Raw genomic sequence first — 25520 nt, 5'->3', positions numbered from 1 at the left:
TTCACGTTCCATTAGCTTCTAGGACTAATAATGCTAACATTATACAAACATCAGAATATAATCTTTAACATTGTGAGCGAATGCTAACAAATCTATTCAACTAACATCTGCCACACAACATAATATAATTGTTAGTGTTCCCTCACAATGTTTTTAACATTTTCTACTTTAGCTGCTGGGCTAACCAGGTGGCCCAAAGCTACAAGTACATTAACTTCTTTAAGAATATGTTAACAAAGCTAGAACTCCACAAACAGAATAATAGCTCACAATGTTCTTAACGTATTTTACTGGCTACTAGGCTAACCACGTAGCCCCAAGCTATTAATATTATGTTAAAAAAGCTAATACTCCACAAACAGAGTGTTAGCATTGTAAGCATTTCTTCCCAACAATGCTAATGCATTTCATTAGATACTGGGATTGGGAGCTAGCTTTTTGGGGGGTTATACCAATAATGCTAACACACCACAAACAGAATAAAATCTCACAATCTTTTTAACGTATTTGACTGGCTGCTAGGCTAACCAAGTAGCCCAAAGCTATAAACACACTTTAATTTCTGAATATGCTAAAATGCTAACAAAGCTAACATCCAACACATTTGGATAGTTAGCATTCTCTCTCATAGCTGTCAGCTAATTTCTGTTAGCTCAAAGCTAAACATGGTGAGCTGACACCATGACCTGCTGCCACCCCCTAACCCCCCACTCCCCCCACCCACCCCAAAAATCAGAAACAAAAACATTAAATGACTTTTATATCTTTTCACACAGAATCATAATAATAACCACTGTAATAATAATCACTGTATGGATCCACAGGTTTGACCGGAGCCACGCACACAAAGCCAGCCGTGCTCGCTGTGACATCATTATGGCTGACAGTGAAGTGGTCAAACTGTGCGTGAATGGCTCGGCACTGCTAGAAAATAAGTGAAAGGAAAGGAAAAGGAAAGGAACATTTAAAATTAAAAAGCAAGAAGCCATTTCCCAGCACAAAATGGCCTAGCAGAGAGCATGATGGGCAAGCCCCATCAGAAACATCATCTTCATCATCATCATCGCCGCCGCAGTCTTTTGATGTTTGGTTTTAATGTTTCCAAGGCAACAGTCTCCATTAGACAGTGGTGGTGGTGAGAGGATGGGAGATGTAGTCGTCATGGGAACAGAGGTCAGAGGTGACTGACGTTGATGATGACATGGTCGTGTTAAAGGGGCGTGGCAAGTTGGAAGATGTCCTGTGATTGGTTGGTTGGTTGGTTGTCGGTCAGGTGAGCAGAGAACTGGAGAAAAGTGTACAAACACTGAGTGTGTAAGAGGTATTTAAGTGTGTAATAATATATGAGGTGCTTCCCATTTGGCTAACGTGGCTCCTCGCTTTCCTCACTCGCATCTCTTCCTCAAGTCTTAGATTCTTCCATTGAGGATGCGAACGAGAGACGAGAGGATGAAGGAATTTAATTCACCAAACAGGACGTCCTCGCTCACTCTAGCACCATTTTCAGGAGACGCCAACTACTTATGACGCACATCACCTCCACTGTCAAATATGAAGAAGTCAGCAACCAATATGTAGAAATAATTAACGGTTTAAAAGGAAAACAGCTGACACCTGATAACTGCTCCAATTTTTTATTTGATTATAGGTCAGAATAAGAATAAGACACTAATAGACAATTTAAATCCTTTAGTTAATAAAGGAACAGAACAGACGTAAAAGAGCAAAAAAAAAAAAACTGCTACAGCCTACAGAATATGTTTAAATAAATTACTGATTATTTAGTTTGTGAGAGATTCTACACACGTTATTTTTATTTTATGAACAAATATGAATGGATGCCGTTGGTGCCGTCATTCCTGTTTCACAGGTGTTTTTTTTCCTGATCTACTGTATTGTAATCATGTATATTAATATTGCAGTAAAGCTGTTTCCAACAGCCCAACTGTTTACTGTCCCGTCAGATCAGCTGACCAATCAATAAAGACATTTGATCAAAGAGGTGTTGCTGTCTGGTAAACAGCTTCCGCAGAGGATACACCTGTGGTTCCTCGCTCTAAGCTCTTCGTCTCCTCTGAGGTGCATTAAAGGGATTGGAACATCCTCGATGATGGCGGAGGGAGATCAGTTTCCGGGTCACAGCCAGAGGACGGAGGAGCGAGGACGGGAGGAAGCAGAAATTAGCAGAATGGAAAGCACCCCGTGTGTGTGTGTGTGTATATGAACTAAAGACTCACCTGTCATTAGAGAAGCTGACAGGTGGACTTTTTGCGAGTTTTCCCTGGAACCGGACTCTTCCTGTTAATCTGTCGCACAAGGTCATAGAAGATCTACACACACAAACACACATACATCAAAATTAATATCAGAATATATATTTTCATGTTGCCCTAATGTCATGGCCAGGTTAAACTATGGGCCCCCAGGCTGACCCCCTGTTGGCCCCCACTATACATGGTACTACTCTAGAATTACTCAAATAGTCAATTCTAGGGGAGGAGATATTTCGGGCACCCCTGATTCTGGAAGTAAAAATTACATTTATTTTTCTCATAGACAATGTTACGTGATTCACAGTTCTCTCTCTTCTACAGTTTGGATCAACATGAAACTCTCCCGGTTAAATCAGTACAAGAGATGAACAACTGTGTTAAAAAATATCTGGCTCTTTAGTCAAAAGTTGAAGGTACAAGACTGGATATAAAAATTTTGAGGGTAGAAGTTAACTATGAATCCCAAGGTGCATTTCAGCAAGAAACAGCCAATCATAGAGATTCAAACTAGGTCATGTGTGCCGCTAACGGCGGGCTAAAGCTTAATTGAATCAGTTTACTTTTAATTTCTGGGTAACTTCTGAGTGAATTCAATAACTATTGCACCACGTTTTGTTTACAACTTCAGCAACAAAGCGTTTTGAATTAATTATGCTCTGATTCACACCTCTGACAGGCTCATGGGTATTGTAGTATACTTAGCCATCCGCCAAAATCACAAACAATTGGTGGTCAGAATATAAACCTGTAGGATTGTTACATTATCCAGAAGAGTCCTGAGTTTCCATGTTCAGTAACATCAAGATCAGTTGTAGAAAATTTTGAAATGGGACTACAGAATGAAGAAAAACACCTCAGACACCAGCAGCTCCTCACACTTCGCAATTCTATTGAAAATTGATTGATGAATGGTTCCAAAATGTTGGACCCATCCAAAACAGACCCGTGGAAAACCTTCCTAAACCTGATATCTGGAAATCCAAATCCAAATAAAGATCCAAGAACAGTCAGACCTGTTCGGAAATAGACTGGTGGCTACTTAGACCAATTCCAAAATATTATTAGAATTAGTCATATTGATATGTAATTTGGGTCCTGGATCAGATCTCCGTTACTACAAACTAACAGTACCTGTGAGGACCTCTAATGTAACTTTTAAGTGTGTGTCTGTGTGTGTGTGTCACCTCGTTGACGTTGATCTTGCTCTTGGCCGAAGTCTCCAGGAAGGCGCAGGAGTTCCATTGGCGGGCAAGGCCGATGCCTGACTCTTTGGCCACCACACGCTCCACCTCCAGGTCGCATTTATTTCCAACCAGGATCATGGGAACCTGCAGGAGTATTCACACTCATATTCACATTCATGCAACTCTTAAGTTAGCATTTTTTTTTAGTATCAAGTATATAATATTCTTCATGATGTTATGCACAAAGCCAACTACTCAACACAGCACTTGATATACTGATACAGAATGTTTCACTGCGTGCGTTTACATGTGTATGAGTATCCTGGTTATGATCAGGATTTTGGGGGATCCCAGTTATGTGTTGTGAATATCCAGGTTCATTTGAAGGAGGGAAAATATGCTCTCATTCATGGATGGAGTATGACATAAAAAAAATCCAATTCAAGGCACTCAAGTGAAAGGTTAAAAATAAAAAACTCTAATAATTATGGGGAAAATAATACATTAAAAAAGTATCAACACACCTGCACCACACAATAAACCCAAACCAATAAGAAGTAATTCCACACACCTGTATCAATGTTAACACCATAACCAGAGTATAATCAGGATACTAATGTGTATGTAAACGCAATTAATGGCTCACCTCAACACACCACAAACCACAGACTTGTTGGTCAATCTTCTACAATATCTAATGTTTAATTTCTTTCTCTGTATCTTGGAGATATGTCTGACTGTTTGTGTAAATGTGATATCTGCCTTTTGAAGATTTTTATGGTATTTTTTTATTAGTAAAAAACACTGTTCCCAAATGCTGGCTTCAGAGAAACCCTCCTACTGCGGATCTTTTTATAGACACTGTCAAGTATCTACACTACATGGAAAAGAAGACTTATGACACCCTCTGACTACAGAAAAACAAGTGTGACAAATAAATGAAAGAAGATTTTTACTCACAGGAAACAGACACTAATAACATTCTTTTTTGTTACTCCTTTTTGTATCTTCATATTTTGTAAAATCGCTCCAATGCCAGTGTACTGAAACTATCTCTGCACCTATCTTTGTTAATTATTGTTCTACACTAGCCTTCTGTTTTGTTCTACATTTCAGTTTCACTGTTAAATTTAAGTTAAATTAAGTTTCAGAAAACTTCCACAATATTTAAAAGCAGAGACATCTATTCTGTGTAACCATTATTGAACGTAATATACTTTGATTCAATGCTTCAGCATGTGGTCTTGCATTCAATTCTTCTATGCAAATGCAATACCAAAGATCAGCCAGGAGGTGTCACTGTTTTCAGTTTTAAAGGCTTCAAATAAATGAACAATCAAAGTAGTTGAGTTCCCCTCACAAGTTAAATAGCAGAAATGATCAGTTGAGTAATTGATTAGTTGATAAACTGAAAATTGAACAGGAACAATTATGATAATAATTGATTAATAATTTATCAAGCACACATGCCAAACATTCTCTGTTTCCAGCTTTTCAAATGTGAAAGTTTGCTGCTTTTCTTTTTGATGTGATATAACATTACAAATTTAATATTTTTATGTTTTGGAATGTTGGTCTGATAAAACAAGCTATTAAACAATTAGTCTAGAAAATTTTAAAGTGTTATTTTACTTGATCATTTTGTTGGTTGTTACTTTTTGACATCTGTCGTGTGATGTAAAATAAGTAGATGTGTGTTGTGAGATAAGTTACAATTTCAGCCTTTTCAGTTAGTAGAAAAACTTGACATATTGTTGTATTGTTTTCTTGTTATGTTGTGTTTCTGTAATTATTTACAGACCAAAGTGAACTTCAACTTCCTCATTAGAAACTCTCTAATCCAGCTTCTTAAAATCAAACTTTTACCCAGCAGGGGGCAGCAAATCTAAAAGTCTTCAGCTGGACTACTTAAATTTCTACTCTTCTATGTTCTTGCAGCAATCTCGAAGATCTCCGAAGATTTTCATTTAAATAAATGTCTGTTAAGTCACTATCTATCACCGAATGAGGTAATACAATGGTGACTGAGCCTATGGCCCACTGATGAAAGCCCTTGCATTTGCAGTATTATGATTGTTACAAAACAGGTGTCTGTCACAACGTTTATTTTTTCAAAAGCTTACTCTTATTGGCTTTTTACTTGCAAAGGTTTTACTGCATGTACAGTAAGTGTCTCTCCTGCGCTGCGCTGTGTATGCAGCCCACACACGGAGGGCTGAGCCCCACCCCTCGCTGCTTCTCAGAGGAGACAAAGTAGCGCGGCCATAAATCACAGCAAATTGCAGTAGAGTCTCTCACACTGAGCCAAAATGAAACAAGTGCACATAAGTTAGGTAAACAACATAAACAAACAGTCTCTGCTGTGTTTTGCTGTCATTTATGGTCGCGCTGTATCCTCACAGTGAAACAGGTGAAGTATTCGAGTTGATGACAACTACACTCGTTACATTACTGTAAGTGCAATAAAACCTTTGCGAGTAAAAAGCCAGTAAGAGTAATGTTTTAATGGTATCCATGCAAAAAGAACAGCTCACCTGCAATTACCGCTTTGCTTATCGCCATATGGTGGCGCCAAAGAGAATGAAACAGATTTTTGAGATTGCCACTTTAAAGTGAGACTTTTAACTTTTGAAAGAAGAAATAACAATTTCTTCCTTTTACAGATGAAAAGTTGAATTCATATATGATAAAACTCATTTTCAGTCAATTAAATGCACTCAGAAGTAGCTCATGTTAGCTACAGTTAGCAAATTTAAGATTGCTCTGTAGCTAACATTAATTTTGCTAATTTCATGACCCTTGGGTGTGACCTTGACCATGGAAATGGTAGTTTCACCAAATAATCTTCACTCAAGGTCCACTTACAGGCTTTTTCAGTTGTCAGTTGCAGTTGAAAGCTCAGGAGAAAGCTAGTAAGTGAGCATAGTAGTGAGTGAGTGTGAGTGATTTATTTTCTCAAACTTGCGCTGGCGATATAAAACATTTTAAAATTAACTATCCTCCCGTAATTGCCACTTGCAGCCACAGTGGCCATTTTTACACAGGGTCACTTTAACTATAAAATCTGTGACTGGTGTACTTATCACTACACTCCGACTAATAATGTGCTTTGACAAAATAATCTAAATTTCCAGCTCCACTTAATACAACTACAACCGCAATGACACCTGAGAAAACTCTACTCGCCGGTGAAGACAACTGAAACTACAACATGCAGTCAAACTTGCAGTGTGTGTGTGTGTGTGTATGTGTGTGTGTGTGTGTCGTACATCCTCAGTGTCCTTCACTCTGAGGATTTGCTCGCGGAGGTCCTGAAGGTCGTTGAAGGTGGACTGAGCCGTGATGGAATAAACCAGAGCGAAACCCTGACCGTTCTTCATGTACAGGTCTCTCATCGCCGTGAACTGCTCCTACAGACACACAAGGAGATAATCCGGGAGACGGTGAGGCGGATTCACAGCTACATTATACAGCCAAAAGTATGTGGACAACCCAATCTACCATCATCCCCCCTATGGCAGGTCCAATTCAAGTTTCTTGTGTGTATGTCCACTCATTTGCAACACAGGCTAAATATGTGTGTGTGAATGGACAGAGAAGAATGTCGGTGTTCCAGGAATATAAGATTATGAACGTTAGTTATGTCAGAATCTTGAAAAAAGTTCATATTCATGGATTTTTTTCATTCCTGTTATTATTCTTTGTTCTAGAACTGCAACGATTAGTCGATTAATCAATTAGTCGATCAACAGAAAACTAAATGCCAACTATTTTGATAAATCGATTCATCATTTTAAGTCATTTTTTAAGAAAAAATACAATAAATTCTCTGCTTCCAGCTTCTGTGAATATTTTCTGGTTTCTTTAGTCCTTAATGACGGTAAACTAAATATCTTTGGATTGTGAACTGTTGGTCGGGACAAAACAAGATATTTGAGGACTGGGCTTTGGGAAACAGCAGTTTCACCATTTTCTGTCATTTTATAGTTCAAACAACTAATTGATTAATGAGAAAATAATCAACAGATTAATTGATAATGAAAATGATTGCTAGTTGCAGCTCTTCTTCCTGGTCTTACTTTAATTTGAGGGATGCTCTCAGTAATGCTCTGGGGGATTTTAGCTGTGGGCTAAAACTTGAGCCTCATTTTTTTTAAACCTATATTTGTTTACATTATGACAAACTGTCTCCATTAAAATATGACGAATTAGCATTTAGTAGCTCCTGTTTGCAGTGTAGCCATGGATGTACAGACAAGTCTCACTGTATTACTTGGACACTGGAGTAAATTTTAAAACGATATAATACTCAGGGAAGTTCTGCAGTTATAGGGAGTGTCCTTTTTCTATGGTTTCCTCTTTTTGTAAACACTGTTTTTATTGTGCTTTTAACAACTGAAACTCAGAAAACACAATTCTGTACATAAAAACGTTTTTTTTCTACGTTGAGTTATGGATGTTAATTCAATGCAGACATAGGAGATGATGTGTGCAACTCACACTGAATCTAAAAAAAATGTGTATCGTGTTGGTGTGTTCAGAATTGACTGAGTTATGACTCAAAGAAGAAGTTTTTAGATCGCAGGTCACTCCTCACTTCTCTCCCCTGAAAACCTCAGGTTCCAGTTCCAGGTTACAGAAACAGGTCATCAGGTCAACAGATAGGTAGATACTGCATGTTAATAGATCTTACTGTTCCTGCTGTGTCCAAGATCTCCAACATACACTGCTGTCCATCGACCTCGACTTGCTGGGAAGAGACAGACAGAGAAACAGAGAGTGAGCTGCAAGACAAAACATTCACCAAAACAAACTAACAACAACAAACCACTAAAACTTCCAAGATTTCACAATAACTGTTGCTGCAAACTCGATGACCTTTCTGCGAATGTTCAACTTCTGAGTCATTGTCTAGGATGACTATTAGAGAGAAATGATGAACCGTGTAACACTTCGAGCACTGTGGTCAGTCGGTCCATCCCTAAAATATCCCAACAACCACTGGAGGGATTACCATGACGGCTGACTCATTGAAAAATATAAACAAATATAAACAAATATGTTGCAATTTTTGTCTGTTTAAGCCTGTTTAAATATAACCAGCTGCATTTTCTGCACGTGTTTATGTTTCCCGTTGCCTTTAACAACCCATCAGGTGCACATTTCTCCATATTTTATGTCCTAACTGAGCAGGGAAGTAGTGTGTGTTAATGTCAATGTTGTGATCAACTTGCACAAATGTAGGTGGAGCTAAGTGGCACTAAAGGGGCACCGAGAAGATAAAAAAGCACCTTGTTTCCTTCTTTTGCCTCAATATTTATGTCTTCATCTCTTCCTCTTTTTGTATAGAAGCCCATTCATGACGAGATATAGATTCAACGTTTGTCGTGATGAAAAAAAATGTTCATGGAGTCAAATTTATGAAATAAAAAAAAAAATCTACATTATGAGATAAAAGTCAAAATTATGAGATAGGGATTCAAACATTTGACTCATTAATTTAATTTATAATTTTGACTTTCTTGGGTGACTTGTACGAGGATGGCACCATTATGTCTTTTAATCAGTCAAAGGAGTCCTTTGCCTTACCTCAACACCAGTTCTGGCGTTACCTACAAATTAGACATCCCCTTGTTCAAACATTCGGATCTGCCTCCACACCACCTCCCACTGCAGGTGTCCTCACTCGTAAGGTGTTCGGGCCGGGGCATGAAGCATCTCATTATTACTCAGTGCCTCTGCGCTGCTCAGATAATTCGGCCTCCGCATTTGAATTGGTTCGGGAGTCTGATCTGGTCACGAAATTTACAGAGGAGGAGTGGAATCTGCTGCTAAGAAATCTCAAAGAGATGTCCAGAGACCTCAAAACCACCAGACTCATTCAATTTAAGATTTTGAACAGAGTCTACTGGACACCATCAAAATTATTTTGCCAGAAGGCTCTCTGATGCACATGTTATGGGATTGCCCTAACATACAGGAACTTTGGGCAGGAATTAGCACTGAGATTGAAAGTATCCAAAGACACAAAATTCCCTTTTCTCCACAGCTATTTGTCTTGGGAGACCCTTCACTTCATCGGGATATCAGCCCCTCAGATGCAGAGTGGATTCAGACAGTATTCATGATGGGCCGCAAACTAATCGTATGTGAATGGAAAGCCTCCGAGGCACCCTCTGTCATCCGCTGGTCTAGTCAGATAGGTCACTTGGCAGCTTTGGAGAAACTGACGTTCAGACTTATGAATAAAGTAGACCTTTATATGTTGAATTGGAATAAATGGATAACCCACACTGAGGGCTCGGATGGAGGCTCAACTCATGCATAACTCTTATCCAATCTTACTGTGTACCATTGTAAGAGCACTTATTTATTATAGTGTTATTTTATTTATTTTATGTTTCTCGCTGTTTACTTTTCATCCTGCCTGAGTTAATTTGATGCATTATTTCATACACGGCTGTCTCACTGTTAATGTATTGTTTGTCTTTATGATGTATTGTCGAAAATGAAAATAAAACTATAAATCTCAACAAAAAAAAATTTGACTATCTTATAATTTTGGTTTATCTGATCACTTAGACTTTTTATCTAATCATTTTGAGTTTTTATTGTGTACTTATGATTTTTATCTCAAATTATTGAATTTTTATCTCATAATCGGATAATATTTATTATCTCATATTTTTGACTTTTTTATCACATATAATCTTATAATTCTGACTTTTTATCACATATGTTTGATTTTTTGATTTATTATCTTAACATTTTGGATTTTTATCTCATAAGTTGGATTTACTGATATTTTTATTTTTATTTTGATCGTGGTCAACTTTTCACCTATTTTTTATTTTCCTGGCAGAAATAGGCTTCCATATTCTCCTTCTTCACTCAATTCTACTTGTTTCATCACCTCATTTCCCATCTCTCTATAATCTTCCTCCTTTCATTGATCTTCTTCCCCTTTTTCATTGCGTTTTACTTTTTTTTCTCCTTCATATTAAAGGACCAGTGTGTAAGATTTAGGGGGATCTATTGGCAGAAATGGAATATAATATTCATAATTATGTTTTAATTAGCGCATAATCACCTGAAAATAAGAATTGTTGTGTTTTCATTATCTTAGAATGAGCCCTTTATATCTACTTAGGAATCAGGTCTTCTTCCAAGGAGCCCACCATGTTACACCACATTTCTACAGTAGCCCAGAACGGACAAACCAAACACTGGCTCTAGAGACGGCCTTTCACGTTTTTCACGAGTAGGTTCTCCTACGTGCTTTGAAGTGCGGGGCTGAGGGGAGGGGTATTCAGTTGGTTGTAATCTGCAACCTCATGGCTAAATGCCACTAAATCTTACACACTGGTCCTTTAAGTGGTTTGCTTGTTAGCAACTAATATTAGCCACTAGCCAACTCTCAGTCTGTCTGATCTCCATCTCATCCTCCCCCACGAACTACTGACTACTGTCTCACATCACTTCCCCTGTTCATATAGACTAACATGTTATTACGAGGACAGACAAACGGGTTGAAACTGTCTCACCTTCCTGTAGGAATCCTCTATCGTCGGGTCATATTTCTCCACAAAAATTCCCTGAACAAACTGGACAGTCTGGAGACAGACAGACAGACAGACAGTGAGACAAACAGATAGACAGGAAGTGAGACAGGCACTCAGATAGAAGTAGGCCAGTAGTGTTAATGGAGCTCTGTTCTGTTCTCTATTGGAAGTCATTAGAATGGAATTAATGTGACACACTGACACGTCTCCATTATATCATCTGGAGTAAAGCTCTTCATTGTAGTGAGACTCGCACCAGTGTGTGTGCGTGTGTGTGTGTGTGTGTGTGTGTCAGTGTCAAACAGAAGCCCTGAAGAAGAAGATGATTCATAGAAAACAGACAGGATGACATCAGTCTGCGTCCATTTTTTCCGGCAGAATTTTCTGTGAAATTGGGCCTCATGCAAGAAGCACTCGTACAGGCAGTTTCATTCCTAATATGCACATACGAGTGATTTAACGTTTGTGGCATTCATCAGTTGTCTTGCACTTAGAATTTTCTCTGAGGTACGAACGAAATTTACGAGTGGTCCAGAGCTGTCGTACGAGTCATGAATAGATCATCTCTGCCTTTCTTCACAGCGGAGAAACACTTATGACTTAAAGTTATAATGCTCTAATCTGAATTAATTTGGAGTTTATGTATGGTACCAAAATTAACACGGCTGACAATTTACTGAGAGCTTATTTTGGCACAGCAACTTCTACATTTCAGTAGTTGTTGGAAACTTCCTGCGTCTCTCTGCAGTTCTCTGTCTAGTATCATGTTGCGTTGCAGCTGACAGTGTAACATCACCTGTAGACGATATTATTCTCTCGCCTAATATCTCCGTGACTGTCACATGACCGCCTTGTTTTTCAGCATTTAACTTCATGTCAGAGTCTTTACTTCTGTCACAGTGCAGAGCTGCTCGGATGGATTCATATTTCATAATTTATTCATAATTGTTTTGAATCTTCTGCTGTCACTCCTAAATCTGTTATGTTTTCATCTGCTGATGTCTGAAAGCAGGACTTGAAGCTGCGCAGTGTGTTTTTTGTGAATGAAACTCGCCCACAAACAAGAGTGGAACATTGAGCCTTAAATGGACATTTTAGGAGTTGTGGATTATGCTAATGACCCTCATGTACACGTGGCATTCATCAGGCTGAAACAAGCTATTTACGACAAGTTCGGGCAGTGAAAAGAGTCTGTTGAATCCGACTTGGAAGACAGACAAAAAGTCAGAGTTTTAGGATAAAAATATGAAAATGTTCTTGCATGAGGCCCAACGTCTAATAAAAGAGCTTCATATTTTACAAAGCAAAAGGTCAAACGTGGAAGGAACACCACAAATGACACTAGACTTGTTTCTTTATCACACTTAAGGTTAAAAGTAAGCAATTAGTTACTGTAAACATCATATATGTTGAATTAAACTTTCTGTATTTTTATTAATGTCAACAAACGTCACGTGCAGAGCCAAACCAACAATGAACTGATCTACTAACAAGGAGAGGCTGCAATTAACGATTGTTTTCATTATCGATTAATCTGTCAATTATTTTCCTGATTAAACGATTACTCCTTTGATCATTTCAGTCCTCAAACGTCTTCTTTTGTCCATAACCCAAAGATATTTAGTCTACTGGAATCAGAGAATTTTGACTTCTTCAAAAATGACTCAAAATGATGAATCAATTATCAAAATAGTTGCCGATTCATTTTCTGTCTAATCATTGCAGCTCTACTAACAAGTATTATGTGTATCCAAAGACTGATGTATCTTATTCCTCTGTGTCGTAGACCGAAAAACATCCAACTGTTTTTACCCTTATTTTTAATTTGTGCATAAAAAAAAAAATGCAGAAAATAACTAAATATTGCAAAATATTTTGTCTGAGGTGTAAAAGTAGTTGTGTGGATAAAAAGCAAATTTAAAACAGACTTTGTGAAAAAAAATGATGACGTACACAAAGCATGTGACTTAAACGTCACTGAAGATCAGATCTGTGTGGAGCGATGAGGAGACTGTAACCTTCCTCATTGTTGGTTTTGGTCTTTTTATGGGATTTGTTGACAAGAAGAAAAATACAGGATATGTATTGATTTATTTGTTTATTTGATAGGAACAGAGCACATTCATGAACATCAGTATAAAATACAAGATGTAAACATGCCGGAGTTAGAAAAAAAAATGCTCATTTACATCCGTAGTCCCTAGACAGGTAACAAAAACAAAAACAGTTTAAGTAACGACATGCAAATATTCAAATACACAAGCGGAAAAAGACAGATCACACTGTACACACGTCTGGTTAAAAGTGATCACACATCTATATGTACAAACACCTCAGTAGAGACAGGAAGTGGCTTCTGTCACTTACCAGAGCTGACTTTCCGACTCCTCCTGATCCTAAAACAACCAGTTTGTATTCACGCATCCTGACTGTCTGTCTGCTGGGCGAGGGACATAAAAACAGAGAGAGAGAGAGAGAGAGAGAGAGAGAGAGAGAGAGAGAGAGAGAGAGAGAGGTTACTAGGTTACTCACTTCACCCCTGGACATCATCTCCCAGCAGCCAATCAAACAGCAGTATCACTGTAAGCCCCGCCTGCTGCTAAAACGCACCTGGTGCTGTTAAACTATCAATTACACACACAAACACACACACACACACACACACACAGATTTCCTCCCTCTCACTGGGAGGTAATAATTACCCAGCATGCATCTAGGCTGAGTTAATGAAAACAGAGCGATCACGTGATCACACAGCTGGTGGTGATGTCACAACTGTGGAATCCTTCCCGGTTACTGTTGCTATGATCCCCGTTTGTGTGCGTATGTGCATATCTGTGTTTGTCGTTCTGTCTTTGTGAGGACGTTGCGGACGCTCTTCACTACTGCAGAGGCCTGTTGACTCGGTTTAAAGGTTAGAATTAGATTTATGTAGTTCCAGTAAACGATCAATCACCAATAATGAACATTAAATTAAATAACATAAGAGCATTTGCATCATTATTGGCAAGAAGGATTGTATTAAACTGGAAATTAGCAGCCCCGCCTAAGGCTTATAAATAAAGGCTCTGTCCAAAACTGTTATTCCACTTAGGGTCCAACACTTTCATAATATTAAAGGACGACTTCGCCGATTTTTCAGGTTGATTCCTATGCTTCGATAGTGGGAATTTACAGCCTTTTTCTCAGTTTTCTCTGGTTGTAGGGCACCAATTTAAAAAATAATAGCACATCTCCACTAGATAGGTGACCTAGTTTTAAGAATTCGTCATAATTACAGCATCTTTAAGAGTTTTCCCAACTGTAGGTGAAGGAAATTATCTATCCATGTATCTATTTATTGCAATGTACAATTAATTTTTTCTTTTTCCTATCTATTTTTTTCTTTATTTTCTCTCAGTTACTGTATCGTTACATTTTGAAAAGGGTCATCAGCTATTATGTTTGTATTGTGTCAACAGTAACAGACAGCAGTGTACATGGGGGGTGGGAAGGAGGGCGAGGTCTATATGTTGACGGGTTTAAAAGAAAAACTCGCTCTGTGCTCAGTGTAACTTTAAGCTTGGTAAATCAAAATATTGTGCAAAAAAAATAAAGGAAAATAGATTTATTGTATGTTAGGGTTGGGATTTAGTTATGACGGTAACCTGAAAGTATCCAAAAGTGGTTAAAAATGAGAGAAAGTCGATATGATTTGAAACGAATTATGAAACGTGAATTAACGGGACAGCTGCAGTGAGGGTCTGAAAACATGTAGCACACTTAGCAGGTTTAAAAAAAATGATTTTGATTTATTTTAATTGATCAGGAAGGACAACACATAGCAGGATATGTACGTTTTTTTTGTTTTGTTTTGGGTTGGACTGGTCTTTTGTTTGTTTGTTTTATTTGTTTGTTGTTATGTCTTGAAGTCAATATGACGTATGTAAAAAATGTCAGCACAATCAGCTGTAGCTTCAGCCTTCACCTTTCTCACAATGCAGAAATATTCCTGTCTTGTAACTGTGGTATTTGAGTAATTGCCTTTTTACATACAATTTGAGATGAACTTGCGATGCATCGTTTAGCCTATAAGATCTTTGCATCTGTAAAATCTGATTTATTCATATATAATTATTATTAGAGTCCCTATGCCTGTATTATTTAGAAATGTGACCAATAATTGGATATTTAGATTGATTCCTCCTCTCTAAACTGTTTCTCAAGCGCGCTAGCATGCTACAGCTAAGTGGTGCGCTGCCAAAACCTTCCAGGTGGAAGTCACTCTCTAGAACTATTGTTCCAAATGTCGGATCATGTGGATTATTAAACTATTTTGACAGTGACTGTTTGAGTCACAGAACGTATGCATGTAAACTGGAGACAGAGGACATTACACTACAAAGGACTTGTGAGAAGGCCTGTTTGTGAAAGGTCTGAGTGGGTTTTTTTTAGACGTCAAACAGAAACAGCAGAAATGAGATGCAGTACTCTAGAAACAAATATGTAAAGTAAAAATGGCTTTTTTTTTAGTTAATTTATGATTTGCTGTGTGCTGAAGAGATAAACTCAAACTCTCTGCACCTTATTAAATTGCATAGCATCATTCTTTTGCATTGCGTTGAATCAAATCGTGTCGATTCGCATCAGTAGTTGCTTCATATGTGTCTTTAATGCATCAGATCGTTGGCGTTGCATCAAAATGTGTATCCCTAATATCCACACGTCTGGTAGTTTACTTTGGCTTAGTTGTAAGTTTAAAAGAATAGCTGTGATTTCCCTGCAAGTGTGTGTGTGTACAGCATAGGAAGTCATTGTTACAATATATCCTGTATATATACACACTCATCGAGCACTTTATTAGGAACATCTGTGCAATCCAATACAACAGCTCTGCCATAAACTCTACTTTTATGAAGTTTATACATTTTCAGGTTTTGTTGTCTGAAAGGTGATAATTCTGCTTTATGTTTATTATTGAGGTTGTAGTGGGGGGGTGGTGGTGTACTGGGTACTTCAATATTATATTGAAAAGTGTTCCTAATATTTTGTCCACCACATTAACATACATGAGTTTGGTTCCTAGTATCGTGTTTGCTGTATATACTAACTGTCTCTGTTATTGATTGCAGACTAAAATTAATTTCAATTCCAGTGGTTAAGGTTCGGGTGAGGGGCAAGGGAATGCAGGGCTGCAACTAACACATTTTCTCGATCAATCAGTTAGTTCTTTGATCCATAAAATGTCGATCACTGTTTCTCAAAGCCTGAGATGACGTCCTCAAATGTCTCGTTCTGTCCACAATCCAAAAATGTTCAGTTTGCTGTCATAGAGGACTAAAGAAACCAGAAAATATTCACATTTGAGAAGCTGGAACCAGAGAATTTGGACATGTCCTCTGTAGATCGACTGATCAATTGATCAACTAATGGTTGCAGCTCTAAGGGAATGCGTTATGTCCTCACAAGTATAGAAAAACGTGTGTGTGTGTGTGTGTGTGTGTGTGTGTGTGTGTGTGTGTGCATTCCAATCATGCTTTGCTGCGTGTTTACAGCCGCTGGTGTGGATGCAGCGACAAGAAGCAACATGACAGAGACAACACACACACACACACACACACTTATAGCTTCTCATCTCTGTTACTAAGGGTCTGCCAAGGTTTCCGTGGTGATGAGATAAATGTAAGTGTGTGTGTGTGTGTGTGTGTGTGTGTGTGTGTGTGTGTGGTGGTTAAGTAGGTGGTGTGTGGACCGAACATTAACATCACCCTCTAACCGCCATCTTTCTCTGTTATTTTACCCACAATCCCCAGTTTCTGTCCAGTTAGTGATGAACTGTGACCTCAGAGGTTTATAAACCAGATAATTTGGGTTTGTTGTTTTTGTTTTGCGCTTCCGCTTTTTAATTTCATATCCACTTATTATTAAAAATAGCAATAAATTTCTATTTCTAGTCTGTTAACTTCTTGTTTTTCTGTAAAGTAATTGTTATAAAACATGCGATACAAATATAGATTATTATTATTATTAATAACAACCTTTATACGCCACCATTTAATTTATTCGTTTCAATCGTTTTTTTGTTATATAACAAAAACTGAGGGTGTGAACAGTTTTTATATATGTAGTATTTGTACTGCAGCTCTCCCAAAATAAACATAGAATATATTAAATTAAGCAGAGATTCATTTCATTTATTTGTTTCAATGTTTTTTGAATTGTTTTAGTTTTTTTATTTATATTTTTGAAATTTGACGCCATGCACTTAAAGCTGCATTATTATTGTAATTATTATTTTTATCATTATCATGTCTTGCATGTAGGGCTGCAGCTAACGATTATTTTCATTATTGATTAATCTGCAGGTTATTTTCTCAATTGATCGTTTTGTCTATAAAATGTCACTTAATAGTGAAAAATACCCGTTATAATATCTTAGAGCTCATGGTGATGTCTTCCAATGTCTTGTTTTGTCTGATCAACAGTAAAAACTCCAAAGATATTCAGTTTACTCTCACGTATGACACAGAAAAGCTTTAAATCGTCACATTTGAGCAAATTTTTTAGCATTTTTGCTGTAAAAAATGATGAATCAATTATTAAAATTAGTTGTCGCTATATTTAAATAAAGGTTTATTATTATTATTATTATTAAAAACAATCTTCATTTGCCATCATGTGAGACTTCTATGACAGGAAAACACATCTAAGGGCACTAAATGAACCAGAAAATATTCACATTTAAGAAGCTGGAATCAAGGAATTTGGACATTTTTTTCTTAAAAAATTACTCAAAAAACAATAAATTGATTGTCAAACTAGATGGCGATTCATTTTCTGTTGTTGCAGCTCCAAAAGCACATGAAAGAAATCATCTGTCCAAAGCTCATTCATGTTTATGAGCACAAAACTGCATCATTAGTGCATTTTATGAGTTTATAATCCCTACCGGACTAAAAATTTAATACTGATGATGCATAAAGGTATCAGGCTACATCTGAACGCATCACCAGAGGTGGATTTCAGTGCCTGAAGGGGTGAGCAGGGCCTGTCTCGCTACGTCTCTCTTCAGTTCGATGCAACAAGTCCTGGCGAGTTCAGGGAATCGCAGGAAGTCACTGACTGAAGCAGCAGCAGAGGCGGCGGCGGCAGGAGAGGAGGCCGTGCAGTCAAGAGGACGGTGAGTCTGTCGGACGAGCTGAAAGTCTTACGTCAAACTCTTAAAATTCTTCGGTTTCATTTAGACACTGACTCGACATGAGAGTTCCCGGATCTGGATTTCCCCTCATAGCTCAAGACACGTCACCTCTGCCAACAGTTAAATAAACACACAGTTATTATCTTTTGTCTTTTTTAATTTAACTTTATCCTATTTTATTGTGTTTATCTTTGTTTTATTGTAAATGTTATGATTCTCTGCATTCATGTAGGGCTGCAAATTATGTTCTCAATTAATCAAAGGTGTCATCTTGAACTGTGGCAAATTATAAAAGAGCATTTTTCATTATTTTCTGACCTTTAATAGACACAATGATTAATGAATTAATTGAGATAATCAGCAAATTAATCAATAATGAAAATAATCATTATTTACTCTGTGATTTACCTTTGAAAAGTCAAATAGTCGCGTAAATACAGGGGATGGACCGCTTCTCCTGTAATGAACAAAATAACAGCAACTAACAATCACTTTCATTATTGATTAATCAGATGATTATTTTCCTAATTAATCAATAAATCATTTAATCTAACATGTCAGAAAATAGTAAAGAATATCTTCTAAAACATCTTGTTGTTGTCTCGCATATTTTTGGCTTTTTTGCTTGAAAAAATATTTAAACTATCACCAGATTATAGCTAATAATCTTAAATCGACTAATCAATGAATCAACTAATAGTTTCAGTTCTACACTTGTATGATATATTGATAACATACATTAGTACAACACTAGAAACAATGGTCTCAAAAATTGAACATCACAAGTTTCAGTTAATGCAGAGGTGATGTACTGCTGTTCCTGTTATTTTGTCCACCCCCAGTAATAAAACTACCAAATCAATACTAAGTGATGCACAAAATCAAACATCATCATCTATAGTTGTTGGTTGTTTTTTTTACTTAACTTACAGTAACTCTAACGTTTGCTTCATTTTTTGTAAATTACTAGAAATTTTGACGATTACTTTCTTGCTACTTTGCAGATATTGATTTTATAATCAAACACATAACATGCTAAAAATCAAACTCCCCAATAATCAGGGCCGTATTAACACTCTGGGGGGCCTAAATCAGACGCCCCAACCTCCATTTCCTCTCCTGAGTTCCCCTAATTAGTTATATAGCTGCAACGGTTAATCAAATTAATTAATCACGCAAATATGACAAATATTTGATGATTCCAGCTTCTCAGTTGGGAGAATTGGCTGCTTTTCTTTGTCTAACATTATAGTAAATTAAATATTTTTGTGTTTCGGACTATTTGGACATTCAGTGACGTCATCTTGATCTCTAGAATTTTTTTCACTGGCATTCGTTAGCATTTTCTAGTGTTTTCTTATGCTTTATAGACCAAACGATCAATTGACCAAGAACATACTTGGCAGATTAACAGATAATGAACAGAATCATTAGTTGAAGCCCTGTTTGGTTGGAGATGAATAAAAACATGTAAACATCATATATACTGAAATACTGAAGGCGTTGAAACAGGATTAGGACACCACAAGGAGCCACTTTAAGGCCCAAATCATTGTAGTACAAACTGTACTTTAGTGGTGCATATTACCAACTAATCAATTCACTACAAAGTGAGAAAGCTTGTCCTTCACCAAATCACAAAAAACATTAAAATGATGCTCAAACATTAATGCATCAATAATAATAATCCAATAATAAACACTGTACTTTTACTTTTGATACTTTATGTCCATTTTGCTGGTTATACTTCTGTATTTTTTAAGAATGGATTAATCATTCGGTTTATAAAATGTCAGAAAATAGTGAAAATTGTCTGTTATAGCCTATAAATTGCATCCTTTATCGTCTTGTTTTATCTGACAGAGCCCACAACCCCCAAATTATTGAGCTTATCGTCATAAATGACAAAGAAAAGCAGCCAATTGTCACCCTTAAGGAGATGAAATCTGAGAATCTTTCACCTTTTTGATTAGAAATGTCTGTTCAGCTCTACTTGTGATATATTTTCACATTCTATTATTGCTTAAATAAAGGATCTGACTGCCTTTTTCTACCTTTGGATTTAATGGATCACAAGGTAATTAGGTTGGGAGACCCTGCTCTAGGTGACTATTGGTGCATTTAGATGATATTTGCACAAATAACTTAGAAAAAGAAAGCCACAATGGTAAAAACCAAACATGTATTCACCGTTCATGTCACTTCTCTAATCTTTTCAGTACGTGTTGTGGCCTTTAAGAGGAAGAAAACACCATATTATGGTGTCAGAAAACAAGAAACTATGTAGTGAAACTTCATACTATCAATATTGGACTGATGTATGGCCCCACTCTCCATTAATCTCTGTATTTCACTCAATTTATTTGCACTGTTATGTGCATTCAAAGTGTAGTTCTGCTTTTTCCTACAGGCACAGAAGGCAGCATGATGTTAATCTACTAAAGTAAAGTTGTTGGAGGAGAAAGATGGACTCACAAACACTCACAGATCCCTGAGTCAACCAGAACTAGGTGGGGCCTGTCAATACTCAGTGTGTGTGTGTGTGTGTGTGTGTGTGTGTGTGTGTGTGTGTGTGTTTGTTGCTGACAGAATAAAACCAAGCCTTGTCTACACACTACAGACAGACAGGTAGACAGACAGACATGAGAGAGGCAGACGGGTTCTTCCAAACTCTTTAACTCTGCAGTCTGTAATAAGTTACTTCCTCTCTTTTTTTCCTCCGGCAGAGCAACGGGAGTTCCGCAGATCTGTGGCCGTCTCGGAACGCTCCCTGCTCGGCTACCTCTGCCAGCAGGCCCCGCTGCCTGCTTGGAGGACCGCGAGACCCGAGCCAAACAGCAAACCAGGAACACATCGAGCTCTGCGGGCGTGAGGCGGGCGGATAGACGAACAGACACCCGACGTGATGTCCCTCAGCCGCCTGTCTGTGTCTAATATCAACAGTATTATCATTAACAGTGCTATCTGTCTGTCTCTCCGCCCGTCTGTCCGTCTGTCCGCCGGTCGCTTCCGCAAACCCAGCCCAGCTAGGCTGTGCTCGGCACCGGCCTGCCCCCCCTCCCAGTCCCCGTCGGACTGTCCCGGTCCGTCCTGGGTAAAACCTACATGTACGTGACGGAGAGAAGACAAGAAAAAGAAGATGGATAGAAAAGAAAAAGAGAGAAAGGAAGCTGTACTCACAGTCATCCACCCGTCCGCTCCGCTGCGCTCTCTCTCTCCGGTTCTCCGGTAACGTCGCTCTCTCAGAGCCGCTCCCTCCTGCTGCCGCCGCGCGCTGACGTCAAGTTGCACGCGATAAACGACGGCGCTTCCTGTCTGTGTATTTAAAATAAAACCCTTACAGGCGAGATGTACGGAAGTAGATCAGTGCCAGAATAAATTCTGTTAGTTCAGAGACTGACAGTGTTGGAAGGTAACTAAGTAACTAAAACAAAGATTGATGAATCTCATATAGATGTTATTGTGTTTTTTGCTCCTTCGAATTCTTTTGTTGTTTTTATTTTCTATTTAGTATGTATTTTGGACAATTTTGTTTTTGTTTTCATTGTAGGTTACTATTATTTATTGTTTCATATGAAGAGTTATTTCACTTATTTTCTTATCTTTACATTTGGCTTGTTTTGCCTTTTTGTTTTATTGATACAGTGTGATTTTAATCATTGTTTGTTTTTATTGTTGTTGTTTTTGTGTGGACCCCAGGAAGACTAGTGACCACTTTGTGGAAGCTAATGGGGATCCAAATAAAGATAAAAGTACATTCATTCAAGTGCTGTGTGTAAGTGAAATTTTGAGATACTTGTACTTTACTAGAGTATTTCCATTTTATACTACTTTATACTTCCACTCCATCAGTGGTGGATTTAGTGATTTGGAGGCCCCAGACAAACTCTGTTTTGCCCTTTACCCAACTGAGAATGTTGGTATTGGCAGTGGTAGAAAAAAGTACTCAAAACTTTTTTCTTAAGGAAAACTATTAATACCACACAGTAAAAATACTGTAAGTGAAGAGTAAAAGAGAGGTATTCTTAGCACAACATACTTAAATTTACTTAACTTGTGTTCAAAGTGGAATTTATAATTATTATATAATGTTGGAAAATGTATTTAACAATAACGCATTATATTTCATTTGTTATATGTGAGTAAAATCTGAATCTGCAACATAACCAGTAACATTTAGCTGTCAGGTAAATGTAATGGCACAAATGTTTTCCTCTAAAGTAGAAGTATACAGTTGCATATTTATATTATCATAAGTGCTTTGAGGCCTTTTGTAAGTTATTTAGGGGTACAATGAGTTATAATGGTAACATAATTCAATATTTTTCATATCTAAACATCACAATAAATCTATAGCTGTTTGGGGCCTTTTAGTTGGGGGCCCCAGGCAGTTGCCTACCTTGCAGTAAACTCTGCACCTGCACTCCACTACATTTCAGAAGGAAATATTGTACTTTCTTCTCCACTGTATTTATTTGACAGCTTTAGTTACCTTTCAGATGAAGACTTAACGCTTTTAAAATACAACACATTAAAGATTGAACCAGTGGTTTCTAACCTTTGTGGCTTTTGACGTCTTACAAAAAGCCTAATCTGCAGTTCAAAATCTAAAAGCCCTGAAGATCAACTTGTCCTAAGTCTAATTCAGTCAAATGTTGAGTAAAGATACTGACGTGAAACCAAAGAAATAATTAAAATCAGCAACTGAAAGTAATTTCAGAAATCCGTGGTCAAATACTTCATTTTCAAGTAAAACAAACAATTGAACAATCAAATGAAGGAATTGGTGTGTAAATGTAACAGCAAGAGTGAAAATGATCAAGTTTGTGATGTTTCAGCGTTACACCAAGATGTGCCAAAAGCCTCACTGTCACTGGTAAACTTAAAACATAAAGTTAGGCGCGCCCCAGTAGCCTGCTGGTTAAGACATAACCGCAACATCCGCAACGGCTCGATTACGGCAGCGGACTGTTGCATGTCACCTCTCATCTCTCTCGTGGTTTCCTGTCAATATATATATATATATATCTACATAATTAAAACATGAAGTTAAAACTCGTTTTAATGTGATTAAGTCTTCACATAATAAAAACATGAAATTAAAACTCGTTTTAATGTGATTAAGTCTTCATAACTCATACAACACATTACGCATTACTTACAAAGATACACAAAGCAGAAAAGTTTCACCTGACAGTTTAGCGGGATTTTCAAATGACAAACGACAAGTCAGAACAGAAACTGCAGTGTATATCAGACAATGTTAATATTTACTGTACGCTCATCTTCAGCACAATAACGTGCCATATTGTCTACAATTCAGTCATTAATGTTACGCTGTTATTTTGAAGACAGCCTAGTTTTACTTCCGGCTCTGCTCTAATGTCGTCACACGCTCTTTTCTTTCGTGTGACGTTTCAGCCTCGCTCTCAGCTGCTTCCCGCTTCCTGCCTTCTTTTTTTTTTTACAAACTGAGGTTTTTATTTTACTGGAAAATAAAATGACCTCATTTTTATCATTTTTTAAATTGCAGACAACGCTGTGACGAACACACTGTCAACAGTCCAATCAGAGGCAGCTGCAGGCTTTTAGCTGCCTTGCTCAATGGCTCCAGGTCAGATAAAATAAACTAAAATATAAAAAAAGAAAAAGATGTAGAAATCAGGATGGTTCATCTTTTAGGTAAACTGGTTTCTGGACTTCTTGCAGTTGATTTAGCAGAAATTCTTTCTTTTAAACACATGCCGAAAATATGCAGAATGTTTAACAATTGATCAGCATGATGTTTATAATGACACTATCTGAGTTTTTCAGTTTTTTAAACCTGCAGCTGGTTTGTTCTGGTCTGAAATGCTTTATTGTCTGTATTTTCTTGTATCATTTTAACTGTTCTTTACCATTTACTTTATTTATTTTAGTTATATTTTATTTACATTTTACAAGTCAACCATGTTTTAATTTTGGTATTTTGCTTGTATCTTGTTGTGCATTAGTCTCTCAATCCATATTTACCACCCCATTGCATTTGTCAATCACTTGTAAAGCACTTTGAATTGCACTTTGAGTTGTATGAAAGGTGCTATATCAATAAAGTTTGATTGATTGACACTGAGACTCGTCCTGAGGCACTGGAAAAGCCCTAAAGCTCCCACTTTCATTCATTAATTCAATCATAATTAAATCAGTCTCTCACAAAATGAAGTTAATCAGAAGATTAGAGACATATGGACACAAATAGAAATTAAATATGTATGATTTTCCTTGTTTTTCTTACAGGTTCTATTTTTTTTCTTTTCTTTTTCTCCTTTTCATGTGTATTTTGTCTTTGTTTTGTTGTTGTTTTATTTTTTTAACAGTGTTGTGTTAAGAATCGTTTGTGAAGAATTGTGTTCTTACAGTTTTTTATGTTGTTATATGTTTAAAATATAAATAAACTGAGGGAGAAAAGTCTGATCGATTGAATCAATGGATGAGTTGGTAAATATTAATTTGAACCAAAAAGCATCAATAAAAGCCAACTGAGAACGTTCTCTCCTCTCATTGGTCAGATGTGTCTATGGATGTAAACACAAGAAGAAGGTCAGATCACGTTCCCACCACAACCAAACTGAGACCACTTCCTTTAAAAGTTCTCAGTGTGGTTGTTTTGGTCCAACTGCTATATTCAGATCTGCCCAAACAAATCACACCAAGGAGGAAAACCAACCAGAGTCCCAGACAGAACAACACAATTTTTCTGTCTTAAATCAACAGTCAGGAGCCCAAATGAACATTTAAATATGTTTTTCTTGCTGTAATCATTCCTCCTGTTCATACTGACCATTAGAAGATCCCTTCATAATGCACTTACAATGTAAGTGATGAAGGACAAAATCCACAGTCCTCCTTCTGTGCAAACATGTATTTAAAAGTTTATTTGAAGCTAATATGAAGCTTCAGCATCCAAATGAGTCAAATCAAGTAGATATCTTTCAATGTTACAGTCTTTTTAGTGCCAAAGTCCCTCTTTTTGTTACTATACTTCCACCTGCAGCTCAACAGGGAAACACTGTCCGAGGAAACACAAAGAGGGAATTTGAGGCTAAAAAAGACTGTAAATGTGTCAGATACCCACTTGATATGACTAACTCAGACTGCTGAAGCCTCATATAAGCTTCACATAGACTTTTAAATGACTGTGTGGACACACTGGATTTTGTCCCCCATCACCTACATTGAAAGCACATTTGAAGGGGATCTTTTAATAGCCAGTATGAACAGGAGGAATGATTACAGCGAGGAAAACTTCTTTCACTGTTCATATGGACATCTGACTGTTGTTTTA

At 37.3% G+C, this 25520-nt stretch overlaps 2 protein-coding genes across 6 annotated transcripts in view; one reads left to right on the top strand and one right to left on the bottom strand.

Moving 5' to 3' along the window:
* The window catches only part of LOC122975305 (NACHT, LRR and PYD domains-containing protein 12-like), a 224994-nt gene that overhangs the window by 151152 nt on the left and 48322 nt on the right, over positions 1-25520 (top strand). The gene's annotated exons all lie outside the window — the stretch shown is intronic.
* Positions 744-21501, bottom strand: LOC122975312 (ras-related protein Rap-1b). Of its 5 annotated transcripts, XM_044343699.1 has the most exons (9): positions 21377-21496; positions 18605-18653; positions 13387-13456; positions 11002-11070; positions 8151-8207; positions 6727-6867; positions 3458-3601; positions 2238-2330; positions 744-1285 (listed from the first exon to the last, which is right to left on the bottom strand). In XM_044343699.1, the coding sequence occupies exons 3-8, from the start codon at positions 13441-13443 to the stop codon at positions 2244-2246; spliced, it is 555 nt and encodes a 184-aa protein (XP_044199634.1). In that variant the 5' UTR covers positions 13444-13456; positions 18605-18653; positions 21377-21496; the 3' UTR covers positions 744-1285; positions 2238-2243. The 5 variants fall into 5 exon arrangements, with proteins under 5 accessions (XP_044199634.1, XP_044199635.1, XP_044199632.1 ...); XM_044343700.1 differs by lacking the exon at positions 18605-18653 and having other exon boundaries at positions 744-1306; positions 21377-21501; XM_044343697.1 differs by lacking the exon at positions 18605-18653 and having other exon boundaries at positions 21377-21501.

This window comes from Thunnus albacares, chromosome 23 (genome assembly GCF_914725855.1).
Source record: "Thunnus albacares chromosome 23, fThuAlb1.1, whole genome shotgun sequence".
NCBI lineage: Eukaryota > Metazoa > Chordata > Actinopteri > Scombriformes > Scombridae > Thunnus > Thunnus albacares.
Note: the sequence above shows the minus strand (reverse complement) of the source record. Positions and strands in the feature narration are given on the sequence as shown.

Excerpts from the sequence above, each read along its gene's own strand:
- LOC122975312 (XM_044343700.1), bottom strand. The coding sequence starts at position 13,443 with ATGCGTGAATACAAACTGGTTGTTTTAGGATCAGGAGGAGTCGGAAAG. Across the intron at positions 8,208-11,001 it reads TAGAGGATTCCTACAGGAAG|CAAGTCGAGGTCGATGGACA; the intron begins GTGAGACAGTTT and ends GTCTCTTCCCAG. Across the intron at positions 2,331-3,457 it reads GCAAGATCAACGTCAACGAG|ATCTTCTATGACCTTGTGCG; the intron begins GTGACACACACA and ends TTGTGTGTGTAG.